Source organism: Tyto alba, unplaced genomic scaffold, assembly GCF_018691265.1.
Source record: "Tyto alba isolate M040663 unplaced genomic scaffold, T.alba_DEE_v4.0 Super-Scaffold_48, whole genome shotgun sequence".
NCBI lineage: Eukaryota > Metazoa > Chordata > Aves > Strigiformes > Tytonidae > Tyto > Tyto alba.
In genome coordinates, this window is record NW_024881324.1 from 2,674,249 (window position 1) to 2,685,585 (window position 11,337).

The 11,337-nt window shown below is 42.0% G+C and overlaps 1 protein-coding gene across 2 annotated transcripts in view; it reads right to left on the reverse strand.

Annotated features, from left to right (window-relative positions):
* The window catches only part of RECK (reversion inducing cysteine rich protein with kazal motifs), a 66,028-nt gene extending 57,780 nt beyond the window's left edge, over positions 1-8,248 (reverse strand). Inside the window, exons 1-2 of one of the 2 annotated variants that reach the window (XM_032998918.2) lie at positions 8,146-8,248; positions 4,286-4,344 (exon numbers count right to left, since the gene is read on the reverse strand). In XM_032998918.2, coding sequence (XP_032854809.2) covers positions 4,286-4,344; positions 8,146-8,218 — 132 coding nt within the window. In that variant the 5' untranslated portion in view covers positions 8,219-8,248. Of the gene's footprint in view, positions 1-4,285; positions 4,345-7,641; positions 7,663-8,145 lie in introns of those variants that run through there. The other variant, XM_032998920.2, reaches the window with a different exon arrangement.
* Positions 8,249-11,337: the final 3,089 nt, after the last annotated feature.

The following is an 11,337-nucleotide window of genomic DNA, read 5'->3' on the forward strand; positions in this document are numbered from 1 at the left end:
TCAACTCACTGTCTGTATACCAGTACCCCGGGGTCCTTTTTCAGCAAATCTGCTCCCTAGCAAATCAATCTCCAACTCATATTGCTGGAAATTATTCTTTTTTCCCCAGGTGGAGGACTCTGCATTTGTTCTTGTTGAATTTCGTAAAGTTCCTGTTGGACAATCCCTTCTATCTGTCCAGGCCCCTCTGGATGACAGTACTGCCATTAGGATCACCAACTCTTCCTTCCAGTGTGGTATTGCCTCAAAACTCAACAAGATGGAAACTGTCTCCTCCAGGTCATTAATAAAGATGTTAGACAGGACAGCTCCCAGCACACACCCCTTTGGTACTCCACTTCTTATTAGCTTGCAGGCAGAGTAGGACCCACTAACCTCTATCTCTGAGCCTGATTATCCAACCAATTTTTTTACTCATCTTATTGTCCATCCTTCAAAACCATATTATCCTAAAACGGATACAAAAATATTGAGGGAGGCAGTGTTGAAACTCTTGCTAAAGTCAACACATATGACGGACACTCCTCTCGTCCAGAAATCCAGCCTTATTATCAAAGGCAATCAGGTTTCTCAGGTACGATTTATCCCTTGTGTGGTCAGAAACATGTTCTGAGGACTCTGTCCATTATTTTTCCCAGGGATTGAAGATATGATTACTTATCTGTAGTTTGCTGTATCAGGAATCGTCATTTGGCTTTGTTTTCTTTTTGTCTGTATGGGTTTTTTAAGATGGGTACATTGTTTGTCCTTCTCCAGTCACTGGGGATCTCCCCCAGGTTCCACAACCTTTCAAAGATGACAGAGAGTAACCTTCCAGTGACACCAGCCAGCTGTCTCAGCACCCTCAGATTCAGTCTAACTAGTCCCATGGACTTGTATGGGTCAAATTTTCTGAAGTAATTCCTGACTCAACCATAACTACGACTGGCAATACTCTTCCTTGAATCCCGTCTCTGTGCACAGAGGACTGGGAGACCTTGTTAACAAAGACTCAGGAAAGATGGCATTCAGTTCCTCTGCCTTAGCTGTATTTGGTGACACTAAATCACATGCTGCATTCAGCACCAGTTGTGTATTTTTCCTTCTTCAGCCTTTAACTACTGTCATAGTACGTCTTGTTGCCCTTGACGTCCTCTGCAAATCTCAACTCCAGTTGAGCTTTGTCTTTCCCAGTATAACTTTACATGCCTCAGCAAACTTCCTAAATTCCTCTTTTATAACCAATCCCTTCTTCTACCTTCTCTATACTGCCTTTCTGCTATGAAGCTTGTTCATGACCCCTCTGTTTAGCCAAGTCAGCCTCATGACACTTTAACATGTTTTCCTCAGGACTGGGATGGACTGTTCTTATGTTTGGAAAAGGAGATGATACTGAAACTAAGCTTGGAATAATACTTACTAAGAACACAAATTATTTAGATGTTTGAAACACATTAGTTGTCAAACAAATCTGTAATCCAAGTTTTCTTTTTCAAAGGGCTCACTTAAAGTAGCTGAATTACTAGTTAGCAGAATTCCTTACTCTTAATCAAGCCTTTTTCCTTAACTGGCAGGCTCAAGGAGAACACCACCATGTCTCCTGTGCCTTCAGTCTAGTGCCTGGGCTGTAGTTACCTTTTATCCATGCAAGGCCTCCCTCAGTAGTATCACTGGTGTCCGTGTAGATGAGCAGCCTACGGGTAATAGTCCGAGGGTCAAAAAAACCTTGAAATTTCTGCAGCGTCCTAGATCTGAGCCCCTAAAAACCAAATCACCTTAGCCAGCAAGTCTCATCTGCAAATGAGGGCCTCCAACCCCTGCAGAAGGGAGCCCTTCTCCTGGTGGTACTGTTTACGACCGGTTGACTAGACCAAGATGGCTCCCTGTGGGAGCCTGTTCCTCCTCACCTGCTCTAAGGCCCCAAATTTATTCTGCAAGTACATATCCAAAGACAGGCCAAGCAACTTCCTGCTGTTAGGAGTCACAGACTTTCAGTCCCCACTAAGTATAGCCTCTGGTCATCCTTCTTTCCATGCAATGCATAGTTCAGGCTATTGGCCTTCCAGGTTCTCCACAAAGAACCCGTCTATCTCCCATTTACACAGAGTCAAGGCTTCCATCCTCATGACTCCCCCAGTTTAAGTGCCACCATCCTTTCCCTGCAGCCCAAGGCCTGGATCGACACATTCTTCCTCAAGAGCACCCTCTGGGTCAAGACCTCGGGGACGTCATGAGTGGGTGGCCCACCCAGTGCCGGAGACTGTCCTGCTGGACATCACAGGTACACACAGTCTCAAGAAGCACATCTGCACCTTCTGCTGGCCCTCTGCACAAGAACTGGCTGTGTTAATGCCCAAATTCCTGTCTGGGCACCCAGGTCACTGGCATTCCCTAAGCATTAGTTAAAGAGAAACAAGGGGCACAAGTCTGCTCTCTTTCCCTGCTGTCCCTGGCAAGCAATTTCAGTGTTTGATGGCTCAAACTACCAAGTCTAGGATGAAAACATTTTTTTTTTAATTATTATTATTAAATAAAGTATCATGTCAGGATAGTACAGACAAGACAACAAGTGCAAGGCAAATATTTTAGAAAAGGTGTTTGGCAAGATGGAAAAAGGCAAATCATTCAGCCAACTCTGTTCCTTTACAGTCACTCCCCCAGATATGTAAACCTTCATCCTACAAATTTTATGTTTAAGACAGGGGGGTAAGTATCAAACAATACATTCCAAAACGGATTCAACAAAGACAAAGCATCTGAACCGTGCTGCACAAAATGGTTAAGTTACAGAATGTGAAAATCGGTAGAAAAATAGTAGACAGCCTCTTCAGCCAGTTTGTTGGCCTATATCAAAGGATCATTACCAACCTGATGTTAGGTAACTAAGAAAGCTCCTTACAGAACAATTTGAGGGGTGCTTTAGACTTGTTCTAAACCTCTCACCAGAAAGACTCTGATCATGTTGATTATCTAGGTAGAGAGAGATCATCCAGATCAGGCAAGATCAGAATATCTTACAAAAATGACAGGAAACTCTAGACAATAATTAGAACTGGTATAACAAAAATGAGATGAAACTTGACAGTAAAAAGCTCAAGGCCTTTCAGTAAGAGCTAACAGAAATTCATATGATAAACTGGGAATGGAACAGAAGAAAGAATTGGACAGATTATTCCAAATGCTCTCTCAATGCAGCTACTAAACCTGCCAATTAAATTTCCTTATATACAGGAATGGATATTTTTTTCTTACTTACATATAAATTTTAACATAATTTAAGACTGAGCGTTATCATTTTGTTTATAATACCATGTACAGTTTTGCTTACCTGTATTCAAAGAGATAAACTTATGCTGGAAGGGCTGCAAGAATAATTATAGGAATTGAGAGAATATCTTATGCAAAGAGACTGTAAGACTTTTCCTTGTTTGGCCTAACAATAGGAAAGCTGAAAGGGGATTTGGTTGCTTTCTATAAATATATCAGGGAGGGAGAGCTGAAATTTAAACTAAAAGTTTTGTTAGTACAGTCACAGATAAATATAAACTTAATCATAACCATGTTTGGTGCTTGAATAGCCCCAAATCAGGTAATGAAGACAACAAAAAGGGGCAGGTATGATGTAAGCACGCAGCTTTAATATAAAAATTGTGTCTACGTGTATGTATGTTTTACTCATGCAAAATTTTTATGTGTATAAATTTATATAAATACACACACAAAAAGCTGTACAACATACTATCCAAAGGTACAAATCTAAACATAAGTTGTGGAAAAATATTTCCCAAGCTTGAACTTAACAGAAACAGCTCTTTGTTATTGCCTTATGAACAGAGTAAGTAAGCAGACTTTTGCTGGATTCACAAAGCCATATATCATAATGAGTATCTCAGACGCTCAGCTAAGAAACAAGAATTGGCAGGAAGAAAGAGCAGTACCAACATCTTGTTCCTCATTTTAAATTCCCCCAAACTTGGAAACACACAAGATCCAGAACCAGAAATCGGATAAAATACTGTCACCCCTCCCATTTCCTAACGTGCTTATCACTTGACCAAATCCTGACCTCAGATTTGTATCTCCATTTCTCCTCAACTTCAGCAGAACCTGTTTTCCACTAAGAATAGAAAGAGGACTACTCTTATAAACCTTTAAGGTCTCATTTAAATAACAATAACATAACATCTCATGATTCACACATTGTATTCACACAGAAAATAATTTGCTTATAACCCTAATCTTGCTACATTGTCTGAAGGCATGATTTTAACTTCGAGAAATAAACAAAATTTAAAAAAAAGCTTACCTGTTCACAGACATCACGGCACATTAAGTTATCCTTTGCATGGTAACAACAAGACAAGCCTATGGAAAAGCAGGGGGAGGGAAAAAGATATTTAAAGGACTTGAAGAACTTAACTATCACTTCTGCACAGAAGCAACCATTTGATGGCCTATCAGGATGATTTGTCTGGTCCACAGATGACTGAGAGAAATTTTCCTTCCCAGAAGGCAAAAAAAGAACATGAGAAATTTTTGTGCTGAGGCTGACACAGTTCTGTTCATCGAGTCTCACAGAATTACCCCTGAACACTCACTGCCACCAAAAGGAGATCTCACTCCCTTCTGCTTCTAGCCACTTTGCGGCTGCCTAACTTGCACTAGCTTGGCACCTGCCAAATTCCTTCATGAGGCAATTCAATTTATTAACCTAGGGGAAATAATAATTAAAAAAAGTAATAGAATAGTAAAAAGTTAACATAAACACTCCACCAAAAACCTCCACAGAGACTAAAGGCCTTTGTAAATGGAATTATCTCACAGAATCTGAAAAGTGCAAGAATCAGTTCAAAACAGGTAGAAAAGGCAAGCAGAGCAGGATCACTGCTTTTCACACAGCAGCGAACACGGCCGCCCACTGAACCCTGGCTTCTTAAAAAGCTGGAACAAAACTGTAGATTGTTTCACTTGTGAGGGATGATGAGGAGTGGTTTTGCCTGACTGGATGGAAGTCAGAGCAAACACAGACACGAACACATCAACAGGAAAACAAATGAAAACTGAAGCACCAAGAAGGCACAAAACACCAAGGTTTAAAGTGACGTTTTCAACATTATACTTGGTCGTGCTTTGTTCCCCCTGCCAGCCAAATATTTCCTTCAGAGTTAAGCTTGGCCAATATAAAATGAATTGCACAACTCCTGATACTCATTTTAATCCTTACTGCCCAGTGTTTGGAACAGTATATTAGAAAACAGACAGTGGTTTCCTTCAAAGCTTTTACTTCCACACACATCTTCACACATGGGATCATTTAATGATTACAGATTTCTGCTCAGCCGTATGTAAACTACATATCACACTGATACAATATAAAAACAATGCTGTACAATGATGCCACACATCTAAAGTTGTATTTCACAATATACAGTTAATAAACAGATTTTGACTAAACCAATAAGATGGCTGTTGGGTATGAATACCTTGATAATTTCACATCTTACATGTTTTCATCTGAAAGCTTACAGCTGTTACAAGAAGATATCTAATTTAAAAAAACAAAGAATCCACTACCACCAAAACCAAAATTCTCCAATACTGAAATCACATTAAAAAAGAAAATTTAAGCTTGAAAATGTCGAGGGGAAAAAAAAAAAAAAATCACTGAAAAGGTTGCCTGAAACAGTCATATTTAAAATAGCTCAATCCTGTAGTAGCCATATTTTAATGCATTATTGTCAGTCCTGAAGAGGAGAGAAGAGAAGCCAAAGTAGGACTTTTTAACTGGTGAATGTTTTCATTAGTAACTAGAAACTACACAGCAGAATGCCTGCAATAAATGAGGACAGCATCAAAATCCTGCTTACACGATTAAATAAATGAAATTGTAAAATTGACTTTTGCCCATTTTGTAGCACCGCAGGAAAGGACTGAGATATGACAGACGGCTTAAAAATCTTTCTGATTTGATGGCTACACACAGGATCTTAAAGGTTTTCCTGCACTATATTCATTAAGCCCGTCTGTGTCAAGAATCAACTTCATCATTGGCAGGCTCCACCATGTTCAAACTTCAATTATTACTCTGCTTAACTGAAAAGCTTTGCTTTACACTTTCTTAGTCCTGTTATAAAGCCACGGTATTAGAAATACATAACAACAATAAAAAACATTAACTTTTAAGAACAGGCAGTTTTTCTTAAGGCAACAGTTGCACTTATTTTTAGAAGTGTTTATAGATTTCAGTGCCTATGCAATCGCAATCAGACACAGTGCTGGAGAAAACGTTCAGGTTCACAACAAAAAGATATCCAGTAAATTAATTGTCACGAGTGAAAAAATCCAACCAGACGTTTGAGTTAAACACAGGCTTTACCTGCAAACAAAAATACTGGCTACTCAATCACATTTTTCTTGTTTTGTTTCATTGTAAATTCCAGAAATTTTTCATTATCTAATTTTTTATTGAGATTAACTGCTACATTTAAGAGACCCAAAAATTCAGAGTTCCCAACCTATAAAGGGAATTTACATTGGCTTAGGTGACAATGCATATGTTTAACTGCGTATGTCACTATGATTTGAGTTCATGAATATCTCAGGCAACATTTTATTAAATGCTCCTTCACACAGATTATTTAATATTCTGTGGCCTTTCATCCACTAGTTTCCAGCGGCTTTCAACCCTCCTGTGATGAAGTAACACACACCCAGGACAGTACTCCTTCTCAGTCACTACCACTGCTGAGTTTCCAAGTCTTACCAATTATACCAAAGAGTGTAATAATGAAATAATAATATACTAAACTTCATGGTTCTTTAATTCCTTTTATACAAAATCCCAATCAACTGATGGTATCTTGAATTAGCAGCAAATTAAGCTAGCCTGGAGTGATCTTTAGTGCTTAAGCCTGAAACGGAAGTTATTAACAATATCCATTCCAAAAACAATTCCTCCATTCTCTTTCCAGCTAACCACTTCGGAAATGTCTGATGACATCTTTCAGTCAGTCCCTTACCTGCTCATTCCCACTTTCTCTAGTTTTACTAAAAAATTTACAGGTTACATTTCAAAGTTCTATTCATGTCCAGCGGTGAAATATCTACACTACCTTCTTTGGTGAGATCTCCTATCTCAGCAGTGTAAGTAGGTTTACCAAGGGAAAGTCAGGCTAGAGTATGTCATATTTCATTCCACTACTTTTTACTGCTGTCTTCCTAAAACAGTGCCTTCCTAGAAATCCAAACTATAGAACAACAGTGAAATGCATATAAATGCCTCAGTGATTGCGGTCTTTTGCTTGAAAGTATTACATATTTTGTATTCTCCATTCCTGTGAGTATTAACAACACATTCTATTTATTAAAAGCTATTTCCCAGTATCTCTGCTTGTGCCGACTTCTTTTTTCACTACTCTTTTTTGGGTCTTGTCAAGAAGATACCTGCTATCGCAACATTAACACGGCAAACTATTTTACCACTGTCCTCTCTGTTAAACGCCTTGTCTTTGCTCTTTAAAAAATGCGGTAACATGTTCAACACCGTTCTTCCTGCTGCAAACGTTAGCAAAACCAGAAGGAACAGAAGCCCTGGGTTGTTCTGGAACAGAAGGGCCGTTCCGACATTTCAGAAGGGCAATGCAGCAGTCAGGTTTTACCCACCCGCAGCCAGACACCAGGGTCTTCTCCATTCCCAACCACCATCTGCGGGGATTCACCTACTGCCAGCCCGGTAGCCGAAGACACAAACCCCGGGCCCCCGAGCCTCGGAACCCGGCGGGGTGCAAGAAGTCGGTCTGTCCCCGGGGCGCTGCCCGGCGGGGCGGGGGGGGGGGGGATGGCCGTACCCCCCACTCCAGCCCCTCCTTGCCCGTCGCCGGTCTCCGCAGCACGGTTTGGGGGGGGGGGGGGGGGGGGGGGGGGGCAGTGCTTTCCGCTGGGTGGGGGAAGCGGGAAGGGCGGACACCGGGACGCTGCCCCTTCCCGCCCGCGGGCAGCCGCCCCCCACGGCTTCGGGCAAACCCCTCCGGCGGCCTCGCCCCTGCGCCATGTTGTTGAAGAAGGACCCGCGAAGCCGCCTTTTCCCCCCCTCCCTGCCCCCAGATGTCCACCCCTTCCCCCTCCCCTCCCCTCCCCTCACGCCGCTTACGGGGCTCGCAAACTCACCGGCCGCCCCGGGGACGGGCAGCGCGGCCGCCGCCAGCCACAGCAGGGCCCAGGGAGCGCCCGCTCCCGCCATGGCGCACCCGCCGCGCGCCCCCCGCGCCCAGCCGAGACGGACGGGCCCCCCCCCCCCCGCTACCCCTGACGCCGGGCACCGCCTCCCGCCCTCCTCCATTGGCTGCGGCTCCACTGCCAGGCCACGCCCCCTACCCCCTACCCCGCCCCGGCCGCCGCGGACATTCCAGCGGGAGGGAGCAGCCGCCGCGGGACGCCCCGCCCCCTCGCGCGCCAAGCCACGCCCCCCCGCCACCGGGGCTGAGGGGAGAGATGAAAACCCGGTGTCAGGGTATTTCTGTGAAGGAGACGGACCTCCATTGAGCTAGTTTCTTTCTATTTCTATAAAGTTTGCGTGACCAATATATTTCCACACATCACTTTTAGGGTATTGATTGTAAAGCTGACCGATTTCCGCTTGAAATTACCTCTGAGTAACCGTGTGGGAGGAATGGAAGCGAAGGGCACAAAGCGCAGGTGACCGAGCGGGGGTGACCCCTGAGGTGGGGAGGACATACACCCCCAGCTCCCCCGGGCACAGAGCTCAGGAGGCCCGTCGTGGCTGCAACGCGTTGATTCGGCAGCGATTTTTTTTTTTTTTTTAGAATTCAAGACGATTTTGTTTTTGCTATTTTTTTTTTTTTTTTTTTTTAGAATTCAACGGAAATTACATGTAAGCTACTCAATGAAGTCACAGTAAACTTAAGTTACAGCTCATTTTGTAGCTAGTGACTATTTTGCCTCGAAGGCTGGCCATCCAAGGTGAATGGAGCTTCCATCAGCTCCAGGCTTCTTGGATGAGCATCTTGGCATCCCATCACTGGATTTTCTGGCAATAGTAAAATAGGAAAATTTTGAAGAACCTGGAAAATTTGGTGTCCCACAAACTGCTTATATCCTTTTTCTGATCTATTTTCCTACCAAACTCCTTCTCCAAAGAAAATCTGACAAGCTACCAAGCTATTAATGACTCCATGGCCTTCTTGGAGAATCTGTAGGAACCCAGTGCTCTTTAATTCCAGTATCAAGTTCATAAATGGTCTAGAAAAAAACCCAAGGCAATACAGGAGAACACTCCAATGAGATGAGGAAGTTTTATATCTGGTCTATCTGCCTATACACCAGTATAGAATTATTAAATTGTACTACTTCTTTATGGTGCAAAGCCAAAAGAAATAACAGTACATTTAGCTGTATTTTAACTTGAAGTCTAACAAATTAAAATTGTTGCTGTGACTTTGAATTCAAGAAATTGAAAAGTGGCAAATGTAACCCGAGTATAAAAAAAAAACTTTTCACACCACGATAGAAATGACACTCGTATGTAAATGGTCTTACATGTCAGTTAAATAGCTGGGCTTTTTTCCCCAAACTCAAGGTTAAGTTTTGTTAATTTTCTGCCTATCTCGGGACTTAAAATTCATCACGAGCCCATGAGGTGGCAGCAGATCCAAAAGCAAAATTAGAAAGGTGGCCATATGTATGGGCTGGTTTCATTTCTCTGAAAATACAGGAGGCCTGAACCCATGAGGTACATTTTTCCCCACGTACACCAAATGTTTTAATTTGGCTTGATTTTGGATGACGGTGAACTGTTGTGCAGTCTGCTTCCCCTGAATGCCACTTCTGTGCAAAGCAATTATCAACAATTTATCCCACAGGCGAACAGGTGGAGAGATGATGCTAGTATGTCTGGTAATTTAAAGGCTCTGTATTGTCACTCCAAGTCACCACTTCAGTTCCAGAAGAAATAACTGAGACCACTGAAAGTATTTCCTTCATTTTAATGAAGCCAACAACTTTGAAATAATATAGGCTTTTAAATTGGCTTTCAGTAAGGACAATATAAACTTTAACCAAATTATTCTAGAAAGCAAAGACTTGTTTCTTGGGAGTTTGGATGTTGAATCTGCAGACTACTGTGTTCCAGCTAAGCCATGCGTATCTTTTTTTAGAACAGAAACCATTTGAAACTGATTCCTACCCAGTGTTTAACAATGAGAAGTGGAATTTGGGACTTGAAATAATTAAATGCTTCAGTGTGAAGCAGTTCGCTACAAATATACTGACAGCATACTTTTAAAGGCTGGTGATAGGACAGAAACCCTTCTGCAAACGTATCTTGTTTTTTTCTGCTCCTGTCAACTGCTAAAGGAAAAAGAATACTTTTTTTCTGTATGCCGTATTTCTTGTTGCTTAGAATATAATAAAATAGGCTCATTCAGCTACACTTTTTGTATTGGATTGAGGAGTAAGTTCATTATATTCTGAGTAGTGTTTGATCCTGCTTCCTTAGCCTAAAAATTGCTGAAATGTTAAAAGGTTTGAACGTTACTCTGCATTTTATGTTGAAGTCTCCCGCAGCAAGAGGTGAAGATTCTGATGTTGTCATGGTCTGAATTACTGGTCCAAGCATGCATTTTACTGAAAGAGATCTGACCCGATCAGAATCCTCTCAGAAAGTAAAAGGATGCCACGTTTTTCCTAAATCCAGAGAACCATATTGTCAATGGGGCATATCTCAATATGTTTGGGCAGAGTACTTTCTGAACTGAAAATACACTGTCATATATTTGAATTGAACATACTATATCTGTTTTGAGATGTACATGAATTTTGTGCACCGTAAAAACTGTCTTTCTGACCTTTTAAGAACCAATATACCGAGCTCCACCTTTCAACACAGTACTCTATCAGGCAAAAGGTTGTTTCACCTTGCATACCTTCTGTTTCTACTTTTATCTCATTACTGGAAGCTAGTCACATTTTCCTTCTTGGTAACTTCTAAGCCCATTGTATTTTAGACCTGAATATTTTTAAAAATTGCTTTGCTATAGTTCTTACAATTGGAAAGGTACTTACAACATTTGTAGATTTAGCCTAATTAGCATTAATTTGTCTAATCTGTATATCAACAACTAGATACCTGGGTGATAAACCAGTGCCAGATTTTTAGTGCATGTTGAATAGCTTTCCTGTGCTGAGGCTTGTTCTTTTTCATCTCTCTGTTAGAACTAGGTAGGGCTTTACAGCTCCCTCGAACGCGCCTGTGTGCGAACTGGTTGGAACGGTGGGACCGGTGGTGGGACTGCCCCTAACGAGCTGCTGGCTGGTAAGTGAGGCTGCTGCCTGTTTCTTCCG